This window comes from Exophiala aquamarina (assembly GCF_000709125.1).
Source record: "Exophiala aquamarina CBS 119918 chromosome Unknown aczIA-supercont1.5, whole genome shotgun sequence".
Lineage (NCBI taxonomy): Eukaryota > Fungi > Ascomycota > Eurotiomycetes > Chaetothyriales > Herpotrichiellaceae > Exophiala > Exophiala aquamarina.
In genome coordinates this window covers 1841348-1855880 of record NW_013550583.1, presented here as the reverse complement: position 1 = coordinate 1855880, position 14533 = coordinate 1841348, and the positions used below count along the sequence as shown (strand labels likewise).

Here is a 14533-nt window from a genome sequence, read left to right as displayed (position 1 = left end):
CCTGTCGCGTTGTCGACCCTCGGGCCACTCACCGCACAGACACCATTGGCATCATCAAAGTCGCGTTCTGTTCTGCGTTCTGCGTTCTGCCCTCTAACTTGAACTTCCACTCCGGTTCCTGCATAAGACCGCCCTTGGCAATTGGGAAATCAAGCTGCGCCTCGACCAACTTTACAACCTCGTCCTTTTCTTCTGGTCTCTACACCCTCAACCGGCTCGTCCTTTTCGCATCGCTGTCTCGACCTTTCCTTCTCCTCATCCTCGGTATACCTCTGTACGACTGGAGTAAAGGATGGATTGTTCCTGATTCACGCCTGCATGGTCGTCCTCAAGATACATTAATTCCGCATATAATCCGTCTCACCTAACCTCAGCTTCACTCATTGTGGTTCGAATGGTCACAGGGGTGTTACTATTTCACCCACATCTGCGCCGAACAGGGCAGTAGCGACCATGGCATTTCTATTCAAATCCAAAAAGAACGCGCCGCCCCCTCCTGCCGCCAATGCCTCCCTCCCCCCCGCCAGCCGCAATATTCACACCTCAGATGGAAGCATCCCTTCTTCCTCCACCCAAAATGGCTCCATAGACAAATCCACGGATGGTCGCTCCACAACCTCTCCTCCCCCTCTGGCTAGTATAAACAATCCCAACGGCTCAATCTCATCAATGGGCTCTCAGTTGGCGAGTGCGCCAGGCCCTGGCTTCGCTCGTCGCGAGAGATCAGAGTCCGAGGCCGGGGTGAGTTCCATTCCATGTCTTCAATGAAAACCTGTAAGACTAATCCGTCATACAGACCCGTCCCACCAATCTGGGTGCTGCTGCAACTCAAGTACCCAACGCCGCCTTATATCCGTGGTCGCAAAGACGCCTAAATTTCCCTACTCCCCAGTCCAACCCTTTCCCTCGCTATGGCGCAGCGGTCAATGCCGTGGCCTCCAAAGATGGTGATATCTACATAATGGGTGGCTTGATCAATGGCTCAATGGTTCGAGGCGACCTTTGGATGGTCGAGTCTGGTGGTGGAAGTCTTTCCTGTTACCCCATCGCCACTGTCTCTGAAGGTCCCGGCCCTCGAGTTGGTCACGCGAGTTTACTCGTCGGAAACGCGTATATTGTCTACGGTGGCGACACCAAGATGGACGACTCTGATGTCCTTGACGATACCCTGTATCTTCTTAATACTTGTAAGTCGAGTTGCTTTCTCTGAGATCAGTTTCTGATGATGATAGCATCCCGCCAATGGTCGAGAGCCTCTCCTCCTGGTCCAAAGCCTGCAGGGAGATACGGCCACACTCTGAACATTCTAGGTTCAAAAATCTACATCTTTGGTGGCCAAGTCGAGGGCTACTTCTTCAATGATCTAGTGGCCTTCGACTTGAACGCCCTGCAAAATCCTGTAAACCAATGGGATTTTCTAATCCCGAATAGCAGCGAAACCAACAATATCACACAATCAGGCAAGGCTCCTCCCGCTAGAACGAACCATACTATCATCAGCTATAACGACCAACTATTTCTGTAAGTCCACGGTAGCGGAGATGCAATTTCACACTACTAACCACTACCAGGTTTGGCGGTACGAACGGCACACAATGGTTCAATGATGTCTGGACCTACAGTCCTGCTGCCAATGCTTGGACACAACAGGATTGTATCGGCTATATTCCCGCCCCGCGCGAAGGCCATTCCGCTGCCTTAGTCAACGATGTCATGTACATTTTCGGAGGACGCACTGAAGAAGGCACCGATCTGGGCGATCTCGCCGCGTTCCGTATCCCTTCCAAGAGGTGGTACACTTTTCAAAACATGGGTCCTTCTCCATCCGCACGGTCTGGACACAGTATGACCGCATATCGAGATAAAATCATCGTTCTCGCAGGTGAACCCAGCTCAGCACCGCGTGACCCAGGCGAGTTGAGCATGGTATATGTCCTTGACACGGCCAAGATTCGCTATCCCAATGATGCACCTGGAGACAGCAAGGCCCCTACCAGTCCCACGAGACGACCGAGCACTGATGTTAAAAGCAATGCGCTTCCTATGAGGTCGACATCTCGAGAAGGACAGATGGGGCAAGCCACGAGCCGCGACCAATTTTCTGGTGGCCCGGTCCAGCGGCCCGAACCATCATCGCAGAACAGTTCAGCCTCCCGACTACCACGCGCCTCTGTGGCACAGGCTCCTGCTGGGCCTCCTCCTCAAGGACAACCACCCAATCCCCGTGCTAATGGAGTACAGTCACCCGCCAATGGAGCCAAGGGTAAATATAATGCAGGTCCTGCTGATGCCAGAGCCCTTTCAGCTGGTCCTGACTCAAGTCGAAATCTGCCCACGGAGCAGCCGGCGCAGGCTAGCGCTGTTCGAGATATTCAGAAGGAGAATATTCGCCCTAGTAGAGAGGCTAGTCCCAGCACTCATGGTCGAAGAACTCCAATTCAACGGACTGACAGTAGAGCAAAGGCGATGGCGATGGACGCAGGTGAAGCCGCTCCTTTAATGAGCAGCGGAGTTGCTCGACAACGATCTCTGCGATCACAGCGTGCTCAAAGCTCCATTGACAGCACGGAGGATGGGTTACTCGGACGCGCTTCATCCGCAAGATACCATGGTGATTCTCAATCCGACAATCGAAGCCTGCGAAGTGTCCCAGATGAGCCGAGATCTCCCAAGCTGAATCCACACCAAGAAGCTCTCCTGAAAGAATTAGAAACCATGAAGAAGACCAATGCCTGGTATGCCTCGGAATTGGCTCTGGCTCGAAAGCAAGGCTTCCAGAGTGGTACTTCGTCGAGCCCAGCTTTCGATGAGCGTGCTGTAAGTCAAGTCGCTGACGATGATCGGCCTTTGGTAGAAGCATTCATGACAATGCGCGGTGAAATCATCAAGATGCAAGAGGCCATGGAACAACAAGCATCATCAATGGCCCGAAAAGTGGCTGAAGTCGAGCACCAGCGTGATGCTGCGGTAACAGAAGCTGCTTACGCAAGAGCAAAACTTGCTGCTCATGGAGGAAGCACCCGCAGTACTCCACAACCCGACGCTTCTCGTGAAACTGATGAACAGGAACGCTTCACTGACCTCACAAGACGCCTTGCCTTAGCTTTGGCGGCACAGGCGGAATACAAAGCCAAGTTGGACTCCATGTATAATGAGCTCAGTGCAGAGAAGAGAGCCAAGGAACTTGCAGAGCAATCCGTTGATGCGCTTCAACAACGGTATGATGAGCTACACAAGGGTAGAAACCCAGCGGAAATTGAAGGCCTACGCGCAGAGCTTCACGAAGCGCAGAGTGAAGCTCGCGCAGAAGCTCGGCGGCGCACGGAAATTGAGGAAGAGCTCAGAACACTACGAGTTGACCATGGTGGTTTGAGTAGAAGCCATCAGGAGACGAATTCCCGACTTCAAAGCCACACTGCTTCTATGGCAGCGCTAGAAGCAGCTGTCGCGGCCTCCGCGGGTAAGGTTGCTCTCTACGAACGACAGATTGAAGAAGAGCGTCAGCAACGGGAAGCATCTGAGAGGAAACTCGCCCAACTCAAAGCCGAGCATGAAGAGCGCACCAACGAGCTGGAACACGTGTCCAAGCGCCTTAGAGATACTGAGGAGCTTGCAGAGACCAACGCAAAGGAAGCATCAACCCATCGCGCAGCCCTACTTGCAGGTTTAGCTAAGATTTCCAGCCACGATTCGTCATCGACCAACGACTCGCTCGTTGAAGAGAAGATGGCAGCGTTACGAGAATCCGCGGAACAGTCGTCACAACTTGCAAAGCGCAACCAAGATGCTGCTGATGCTGCTTCTCAAAAGCTCCGTAGTGCAGAGGAACGGATTGCCGGTCTCGAAGCCTACCAAGAACAATCAAGTCGCGAAGGTCTTCAGATTCGTCGCCAATTGCAGGCAGCTTTGAGAGACGCTCAAACTTATCAACAAGAAGTACGAGAAGCGCGTGCAAATCTTGAGATCAACCAACGAGATGCAAGTGCCTTGGCGGTTCAACACAGTGCGCTCAAGGACCTACTCGGGGAACGAGGCATAAACGCATCTGACGTGAGACGCTCTCCTATCTTTGATCATTCGCCCAGCTCTCGCTTTGGTACACCCGAGCAGAGTCGCCTCCGTGAGCTCGATCAGCAACTTCAGAACAGCATCAAATCACATGAGGAGACTAAGTCACAGTTCGAAGCTCGAATGCAAGAGGCAGACAGCACTTATAAAGAGAAATTGGAACAGCTTGAGAATGATTATCAATCTGCAGTGCACTATGTCAAGGGCACCGAGAAAATGTTGAAGAAGATGAAAGAAGAGCTCACCAAATATAAGCAACAAAATTCTCAATTAACAACAGAGCTCGAAACCGCAAAGAGTAGCCCTTCGCCGGCACCTGAGGGTGATAACTCACCGTGGGCAGCTGAGCGAAAGCAACTACAGTCTTCCATTGACGAGATGAAGACGCAGACAGCTCAACATGTGGCACTACTGGAGTCGAACATCGCCAAGCTGCGAAGTGAGCTAACAACTATTCAATCCCAGCGAGAACAACAAGCAAGTAGTCATGCTGAACTTACACGCAATGCTCAACGGATTGGCAAAGAATTGGAACAGCTCAAGACGGAGAATTCGATGCTCGAGCAGCGTGCAGAAGAAGCCGAGCAACGAGTTACTATGCTGTTGGATCAGGTCGGCCAATCTGTGGGCAATTATCGACGGCAGTCACAGCTACAGCCCCTACCACATGGTATCAATGGCATCAGCCACAGTCGGGACGAGAGCACTTCAACTCTGACGGATGCTTCGGTGAATGACGAGACATTATCGCGGGATGAACGTGGTTCTGTAGCCTTGGACAACTTGGCCTCAGAATTGGAGACACTTAGGTCACAGTGGGAAAACACAAGCCGCAGCAACTATCGTCTCAGCACACAGTTCGATTCAGAAAGGACTCCAACCACCGAATCTCATGGAGCCGAGCTCAGTGACAGCCTAGCGGATTGGAGGAGGCGCCTAGAGGAGGAAGAGAAGATCGCAAAGAGAACACCAGTGGTGTAATTGTATCGTTGTTGGGAGTGCCATGGAAATGTGAAGATGGCTTTTTATGACCTGGTGTCTTTGATGGGTGTTTATTCTGAACAGATTTTCAATTTTTTCAACCCTCCATTTTTATCTTCGATTGTTGCCTTTTGCTTTGTCTTGTTACCCTATTACTATTCACACACCGATTGTACCCATTGGCATTGTCTTTCTGGGAATGACGTTCTGTCTCCCCAAATGTAACTATGTCGGATGAGAAAGTCTGGAATAGGGGGAAATCGGGGGCCAATAATGAAATGAACACCCTCTTCTTTTTCTTGCGGCGCGGTGGACTTACCACAAGAATGTAAGGCAGACAATGAAAGGGGAAAGAGAGAGACTGAATGAGCCCCTAAGTCCTATCTGGAGCTTATATACTTTACCTGCTGGTAGGGGCGAGGAAAAGAACACTCAAAAATGAATGTACTACCAGTATGGATACTGCGTACACACCTTTGACTTCTCTCAGTTTTGCTGTAGGTTCAATTTTAGGCTTGAATATTGGTCTCCTGATACTGATGTATTCCGCTAATGACGTGTCTCTTTTCACCACTCTCCTGTGAACAACTCAACACGTAGTAGGATGGTGTGGTCCGCTGACAGCCTCATCGTCTCAGCCTTGTCAATGCCCGAATCACGTGATCTCCCTATCGGGAGGCCTGCTCCTCGCTCCCTGCCACTCTGGATTTCCTCTTTGGGTTCCCCGCATGACTTTTTGAAGGCAGCGACACCCGGCTTTTGTCTTCCAGGTGCCAGCTCATTTTCAGTCTGGTTCACAAGTTTTGTCATACCGTCTTCTACTCAATCATGCCGAGCTAATGATTGTATCTGCCTCCTATACCTCTTGATTCGCCGATTGCCACCTTCTTGTTCTCAACGTCTCACGACATACGTACCTCAGACGCAGCTCTCACCTACAAAGTTATGCACCAAACTGACAACGCTGCCTGCGCACATCTCTTCTCTTAGCGACAGCTCTCAAGTGCCCGCTGCGCCAAATGTCTTTCTGGGTATTTCCGAGTCCTCTCTAGGCGGGAAATACTCAAGAAATACATCAAGAGGTCAGAATGGCGACGATGAACGGACACTCAGACACGAACCTATGTGACATCGAGCGACGTCGGCCTGCCACACAAGGAGATGCCCAGGCTAGACAAATTAGGGACGTGACGGATGATATAACGAGAGCCCATTCAAGCTCTGGGGTTAAGCAGTCTCCTCGATTAAATGGCATCCACTTGGGGCAGCCGAATGATTTCTCTTCACGACGCATCATCCCTCAAGAAGCGCAAGATTACCTTACTGCAAGACCTGCATTATTACAGCGTACCAAGAGTGATTTCGGGCCTCGACGCAAAGATGGACCGACAACCCCTCCTTCAGACGACAAACTGGCACATATCAGACATGGCTGGGATGACGAATATACGTCTAACGAGTACCTTTCTCTACTTCATGCAACATTTTACATGTATTATACCGAAAAGCGACATGAGAGCAATGGCTCACAATCGGAGGAGTCGAAGAAGTTCCCTAGTGTGGACTGGCGCATGAAAGATCGTATGAAGACCGTTTCTGCTGCCCTGGCAATCTGCCTCAATATCGGCGTGGATCCTCCGGATGTGATAAAGACAAATCCTACGGCGAAGCTCGAAGCATGGGTCGACCCAACCGGCAACAGTGGCGGAACTACAAAAACGATGGAACAAATCGGGAAGCGATTGCAAGAACAATACGAGTCACTTAGTTTGCGCACGAGATATAAACAGTATCTGGATCCTTCCATCGATGAAACAAAGCGGTTTTGCGTCTCCCTCCGACGTAATGCGAAAGATGAGAGAGTGCTCTTCCACTATAACGGTCACGGTGTACCGCTCCCTACCGCATCTGGTGAGATCTGGGTGTTCAACAAGAATTATACCCAATATATTCCCGTCGGCATTTACGATCTACAATCATGGTTAGGGGGTCCAAGCTTATTCGTATACGATGTCTCTCATGCGGGAAATATTGTTCACAATTTTGATACCTTCCTCGCCAAGCACGACAAGGAGAATGAGGAACTCAACAAGCGCGATCCAAATGCTCCGGTTCAGAATTACGGAGACTGCATTCAATTGGCAGCTTGTGGTAGAACCGAGATGTTACCGACTAACCCTGACCTTCCCGCCGATCTGTTCACATGTTGTCTCACTACTCCAATCGATATTGCATTGAGATACTTCGTCCTACAGAACCCTCTTCCTGGTAGTCCGGGTTTGGAGGACGGAAAAATTCCTGTCCCGGGTCGCCTCCAGGATCGTAGAAGTCCCCTAGGCGAGTTGAATTGGATTTTTACGGCGATTACAGATACAATTGCATGGAACATACTCCCTCGACCGTTATTCAAAAAACTTTTCCGTCAAGACCTCATGGTCGCCGCTCTTTTCCGCAACTTTCTCTTGAGCGAACGGATAATGAGAGCAAATCATTGTCATCCAATATCATCACCACCTCTTCCGGAAACACATCGACATCCGCTATGGCAGAGTTGGGATCTTGCCATTGAAATGGTCATGTCACAACTTCCGATGTTACGAGAGGCAGAGGAAGGCAAGCGTGTCTACGAATATCAACATTCTACATTCTTCTCAGAACAACTCACAGCCTTTGAGGTGTATCTCAGCTCGGGACCTACCAAAGACCACGCTCCAGATCAACTCCCCATTGTTCTTCAGGTTCTCCTTAGTCAGGTGCATCGGTTGAGGGCGTTAATTCTGCTTAGCAAGTTTCTGGATCTTGGACCATGGGCTGTTCACCTGGCCCTGAGCATTGGGATCTTCCCTTATGTGGTGAAGCTTCTCCAAGCAGCCTCATTGGAGCTAAAGCCTGTCATGGTCTTCATCTGGGCTCGCATAATGGCGGTGGACTACACAGTACAGAGTGATTTGCTCAAGGACAACGGCATCCACTACTTCATCTCTATCATGAGTCCACGGTCTGATATCCCTGTTGGTAATGCTAGTGAGCATCGAGCGATGTGTGCATTCATTGTGGCCACATTTTGCAAGAAATATCCTCCGGGTCAGACCGTATGTCTGCTACCAGAACTCTTCAATGCCTGTCTCCTCAACATGTTAGAGCCCGAGAACCCCTTACTTAGACAATGGTCTTGCTTGTGCTTGAGTATGTTATGGTGCGAATATGCAGATGCGAAATGGATGGGTATCAGGTGCTCAGCGCATGCTCGACTGTGCGAGCTGTCTCTTGATCCCGTCCCAGAGGTTCGAGCAGCCATGCTCCATGCTCTCACCAATTTCCTAGGTATTCCTGATCTCACTGACCAGGTGTCCCAAGTCGAGGAGGGCATTGCATCTTCTGTCCTCTTCATGACATCAGACGGCAGTACCTTGGTACGGAAGGAGCTGATCGTATTCCTCTCCACTTTTGTCAAGCGCCATGAGAACAAGTTCATGGTAGTAGCGTACGAGCAGCTTGTGGAGGAAAGAGAGAAACACCCTTACAAGGAAACCGAGCCGAGTGTGTTTGACCCCCGTGATAACATCAGCACAGTCCCCATCTCGGCGAACACAATTTATGGATCGATTTGGGTCCAGATTCTGATTCTCTCTGTTGATCCTCACCCAGAGATTGCCAGAAATGCTTCCCTAATCGTAGATCAAGTCCATGAAAGTCTCATCAACTCCCCCTTGAGTCACATGGCATTGGCAGTGATTGATGACCTTCTGAAATTTTCGAAGAAAGAAGAAGCTCATCTCAAGAAAGTTTCGTCAAGAGATTCCCTTCGAGCAATCGATCGACAATCTAGTACGACGACACCCCCACAGCTACAAAAACAGCAGAGTTATCTGTCACTGAGTCTTAAACGGGCTGGTAGCTCGCTGCGAAATCTGGCATTTGGCAACCCATCAGACAGTCCTACTAGAGAAACTACGCCACAAACGTCCCCAAGCAAGACAAGGGAGCCTGTTCAGCCTCTCAGTACCCCCCGCAATCGATTGCCACCAGAATGGAGCCGTCCGCCTGATACACTGAACGCGAGTAGCACTCCTGGCGCGTATCAAGCAGCATATCTACCAACTTCAGCTGGATTCATGCCACTAGATCCTAAGACACGGCCGACGATTCCTCTTCAGAGTTCTCTACTGGAATGGTCGACAGAGTATTTCCGCGAGCCGCAAATGAGGCCTAATGATCCAGATGAGCCAGGTTCGGCGGACTATAACTCTCGTTTGTGGCGACGCACACGCAACGAGCGGATCATCGCAGACACCCAGCCATTGAAAGGCAAAGCAGGGAGCTCGAGGTGGACACGTTTGGAGGGTCTCATCAACAACCACAGTCAGCCAACCAAGTTGACGTTTCATCAGTTTGACGACCATCTAGCTATTGCGGATGACAAAGACATCATCACGATTTGGGATTTCCAGAAGAATGAACGGCTTAATCGATTCAGCAATGGCAACCCCATTGGAAGTCGAATCAATGATGCCAAATTCATGAATGAAGACGACCAACCCCTTCTTATGGTTGGCAGCTCCGATGGTGTTCTGAAAGTATATCGCGGTTACCAAAGTGGAGCTGAGGTTAAAGTCATCACTGCGTTCCGCGCGTTGACAGAATTAATTCCTAGCAACAAAAATGCAGGATTAGTTTTCGACTGGCAACAAGGTCAAGGGAAGGCACTCGTCGCGGGAGATGTTAAGGTGATCAAAGTTTGGAATGCAGCCACGGAGCTTTGTGTTGGGGACATCCCTGCACGAAGCAGTAGCTGCGTTACCAGTCTGACCTCTGACCAAGTAGCAGGCCAAATCTTTATAGCGGGCTTTGGCGACGGTGTGGTACGCGTATTTGATCAACGCCTCAACCCACGTACAGCAATGGTCAAGATCTGGCGTGAGCACCGACAGTGGGTCAGCAACGTACATATGCAGCGAGGTGGAGTAAGGGAACTTGTTTCTGCCAGTCGCAACGGCGAGGTCAAGCTTTGGGATTTAAGAAATGACAAGGCGGTACTAACTCTCAATGCGACGGGCTCCTCGAGTAGTACGCTGTCAGGACAAGGACAGCAACAAGTTCTGGATGGTGCACCGACGCCAACCACTATATCGTCGTCCAAGACTCTCCTCCGCAGCCTCTCGGTGCACGAGCATGCCCCTGTACTCGCCGTTGGCACGGACCGACATGAGGTGCGAAGTTTCAACACGAACGGTGATCCCTTGGGTGTCTTTGAGCCCTTGGCCAGCCGTATTGCGCAAGTCGTCGGTGGGAGTCTCAGTGGTAGAGGATATCAAAGTCCCATCGTAGCCACTGCGTACCATCCTCACCGTATGGTCCTGGCATGCGCAGCACAGGGAGATGGGCATGTGAGCCTCCTGGGGTATTAGCTTCGGTTATCGGTAAACGAGGCATAGGGAGGATGGAGGGATGGAGAAGTACAACTAGTGTGTGGCTGGAGGACGCACCAGCGACAGGCAGTCTTGTGGATATTGATATGCCGCATGGAGATATGTTCTATCTTAACCTTTTTTTTTTTCACTTGCGGCAGCATCAAAGTGGTATGGATTGGCGTGAGCTGGACCGGCATGGTATCATGGTATGGAACGGCATGTGGTATCCAATGCCAGAGGCCACTTCTAGCATATGTAGGATGGACAACTGCGTAACCAGACATTTCATTCCTGACTTAAAGTTCCATGTCATCTCGAAGTAGGAAGTAGTTGCGATCGTCTAGCTGGTCCATCAAGTGTCGTAAAGGAGTTCCGAGAGGTGGTGATCCGTGAAGTCCACCCTACCCACCGACAGGTACTACTTCCTGGGGTCTGGGTTAGATTTTTCGGGCGTGCAAGGGGATCCACCTCCACAGGAAGGTGGACTGCATGTATGTATGTATACCCGAATGTAGGTGGTGCCTAACTAGGTAGGTATGTATTGTGCGGAGGTGCGAAGTAGTCGTCGACAACGATAAATTGCACGTCGGGAAGTTGAATTTGAATGATGAGTATGTACCCAGCCCCCCTCGTACTGGTGAACAGATAATAGCCAATGACTCCACTCCAAACCAACTGTTGTTGGTGATGTACTCCATACCCAAAAACATCGCGAGAGAGAAGAGTAGTTATCGTTCGGGGAATTGCTGGATATGCATACAGATTAAATGAGTGCTTCATAGGACCCCCTGGTTGTGGAACATACTATTGCCCCCTTTTCCAGATTCGCCACGCTTGCTTTAGAGGATATCATCAGATTGTCGTAGCTCATGTTCCTCTCGAGGATCAGAGTCCCTCTTGCCACCCACGTGGGAAATCTTTGTTTCTCTTGATATCAAACGCGCTTATGAGGCGGCTGTTCGGATCACGAGTTCCTCACCATCGGTTCTGAGCTGGGATCTTTCTGTGCCGCCCCGGTCGTCGTCGTCGTCGTCGTCATCCTCACTTTTACTCTCACTCTCACTCTCACTCTCACTGTCATTCTCATCCTCATCATAGTCATATTCAGATATATCGTCATCCACAGAGGGGTAGTGAAACGTCCAACCCTCATCGTCTTCGGAGGATGACTCCTCGTGCGACTGCTCTTGGACCCATTCTCCTGGTATGCTTATACAGCGCTTCTTTGTAGCATACACCACTCGGATTCTCAATCTCTCTTCCTTGCTGTTTACTCCGAGGAAAACCCTGACTAAAACCATTAGATTGGCGAGGTAGTCATCGTTGCTTCTATCAAGCAACCCAGTTCGGCATTGAATCCACTTGTTCAGACCACGCTCCTTGTCAACTCTCACATACTCGTCCAAGTCTTGTCCCGCTTGCTCTAAAAGGTCGGCCCAGCGCTTCAACCTTTTTGTGTAGGGAGCCGCGATAGATGAAAACGACCAACTAGAGCAATCAATGACTCCGCTCAACTCATATCGGATGTACCAATCGATGGAATGATGAAACCGAGCAGTGAGTGGAGTGTGCACAGGACAACCTGAATTATGAAAGTCGATGCCTGCATTCAAGCTCAGTCTCATGGTATCAACTAAGTCCTGCTGCTCGTCCTCAGTGAGTTTTTCGTACACAACTCGGAAGACAAAGCTCTCCGGAAACCTCATATGGAACCAGTGTGCTGAGTCAAGTTGGCGAAGGCTCAAATGCTTGCTCACTGCAGCCTTAAAAAACTCCACCCCCTGGATAGGATTTATAATGGCAACAGACAGATAGAATTCTTGCAAGTCAGCACCGATCAGAGTGATTTTATCTTCTGCAGAAAGCCAGCAGAAAGTGTCCAGAGGGCCGGAGAACCAATGCAATGCTGTATAATGAGGTACTAATCCGAATCTGCCCGCGGGCTGTTCGATCTCTGCGTTTCCATCTTCCACCAACACACGTAGGGTGTCACGCTGGTTATTCACATTGAACCGTCGATTCGTATAGATCTCAGCCAAGCCAGTCTGATCTCGGCATAGACCTTCTATAATACTCCTGGGCAATCTTGATTTACAAGCGAGTGTTAAGGGGTTCCTGGCAAGCGTTAGCAGCAAGACCGGGACCCCGGAGCGAGGCATATATTGCAGATCTGGCCATGCCGCTCCATTGGAATGTACTGTTTGTGTTATGGACTTACCAGTACCGAGTTCTGTCGATGTACTCATCCTCCTCATCTAGGAGGGCTGATATATCTGCTCCTAGGTCAATCAGCTTCCTGCAGATCTCAGGCTGACGCCATGCCGCGGCAACCTTGTATATGATTAGAACCTGAGCCAAATGAGTTTTGAATGAAATGCAAGAGCGGACCAGGAAAAGCAGTACATACAGCCAAAGGGGTGGTGCCATCCCAAAGTGGTGTCGGAAGGCGATGCTTTCCCTGTGCTGATTAAATATGACACAGCGTCCGCATCCCCCAATGCGCATGCTCTGAAGATAGGAGCATTGACCTTCACCAAGCACTTTGGCTGGAGTGATATATTGAGGATGCCATTGTGTTTTCGGAACGTGGTGGTGATGGCCCAGTCGAGTACCCACGGCGCGAATGCAAATCGGGCAGTCACAGCGTCGCCTTCCTCGTCTGACCGAGGTTTTCCGTGGCTAACTGTCAATCTGCCCAGTCCCAGAGAATATGATGAACGACTTATAGCTGGCATGGACTTGACATCGCTGTTTAGACGACAGATGTTCGGTTTTTGGAATGGTGATGGAGTAGCCACTGTGTGCTCGCAGGATTGCTTAGGGGGCGGGGAATGGGTAATGTTAAGGCTAGGAGCTATCAGCTGCGGTCGATGATTATAAGAGAACATACAGTCGGGCAAGCACTAGGGTCGATTTGGCACGTTCCAGCTTCATCAGCATCTGATCGATTTTCCTTCTCTGGAAAACAGATTTCACGGAGATCCATGAGACCGATCGCTTACGGCTAACAAGCGAATTCGTTAGTTGTGCGAGGATGGGCCTCAGCTCATCGTGAATGCCTTGACAGTGTCGAACGATTTGGCTTTGAGCTACAGCAATCTCATGATCAGACTTTAGTTGTGCACTCTCTCTTGCAAACAAAGACACGACCATGGAGAGCAGCTGGATCTCATCCAGGAGTGATTGGAATTCGGATGGCGCATCTCGGATTGCATTGTATAGTTCCCTGATCTTCTGAACATCATCGAGGATTTGTATGGCGAGAGACGCGAGACCGGCGCCACCTGCTACGATCCCTAAAACTTCTGCCATCGTCCCGAGTTAAGCAACACCTAGGAATGCTGGAGGGGAGGGCAAGAATCTGTCGGTCATTGCATTTTTGTAGGGCGTCTGCTGGTGCAAATTGGAAAATTGATGTTCTGTGAGGGTCGGTCGAAGGTTCTGAGAGCGGATGAGGCTGGGACAGAACCAAGATGAAGTCGGAGTAGCCTGGAACTCGAGAGCTCGGGGAAAGTGTCTGGAGCACAGAGTAATAATGTCTTGAAGTTGTTCCTAAGCAACAAGGCTTCAGATTCAGTATGAGCGGAGTTCTGAGGTTGGGAAGAATGGTCTGGCCATGAATCTCTGTTCTGTCCATAGGACGGCTGTGCAGCGACAAACTGCAGCAAATAGGCTGGAGGCAGGTAAGGAATCACCTCCACTGGCATCCACTGGCACCGGCGCCAGCACCAGCAAGCCTAGCAACGGCGATCCGCAAGGCGTTTTTTGCATCTCGTGGAGGCCGACCGGGAAGGTTGTGATGAAGGTTGGCCATTGGTGGCTTCTAAACCAACTTGGCCATGTGACTGGCTCAAGCACCGGGCAGTGCGCTGGTCGGCCAGCCTTGTGGACAGCAATATCAAGCCTTGGAAGCTGAAGGATGTCTGATCAACCCAAGAACAAGAAATCGGGAGCAAGAGTAATCATCGAGAGCTTGGTGGGAAGGGCACAATGTGCCATTGACTATGCATTTCCATTGAATACGCATTGCTACTGTACAATCATTTCACATCATCACGCCGCCAGTAGTGCTC

At 50.4% G+C, this 14533-nt stretch overlaps 3 protein-coding genes across 3 annotated transcripts; 2 read left to right on the top strand and 1 right to left on the bottom strand.

The window, feature by feature from the left end:
* Positions 1-453: 453 nt before the first annotated feature.
* Positions 454-5049, top strand: A1O9_07325 (uncharacterized protein; the record flags this gene model as incomplete). Its single annotated transcript, XM_013404271.1, has 4 exons — positions 454-741; positions 797-1187; positions 1233-1521; positions 1572-5049. 4 exons carry the CDS (start codon positions 454-456, stop codon positions 5047-5049), a joined length of 4446 nt encoding a protein of 1481 aa, XP_013259725.1.
* A 1088-nt stretch (positions 5050-6137) lies between these two features.
* Positions 6138-10457, top strand: A1O9_07324 (regulatory associated protein-mTOR; the record flags this gene model as incomplete). Its single annotated transcript, XM_013404270.1, has 1 exon — positions 6138-10457. One exon carries the CDS (start codon positions 6138-6140, stop codon positions 10455-10457), a length of 4320 nt encoding a protein of 1439 aa, XP_013259724.1.
* A 947-nt stretch (positions 10458-11404) lies between these two features.
* A1O9_07323 (uncharacterized protein) lies at positions 11405-13772 on the bottom strand (the record flags this gene model as incomplete). The annotated part of the gene is made up of 5 exons (XM_013404269.1): positions 11405-12575; positions 12679-12809; positions 12868-12918; positions 12995-13307; positions 13351-13772. 5 exons carry the CDS (start codon positions 13770-13772, stop codon positions 11405-11407), a joined length of 2088 nt encoding a protein of 695 aa, XP_013259723.1.
* Between the last annotated feature and the right edge of the window lie 761 nt (positions 13773-14533).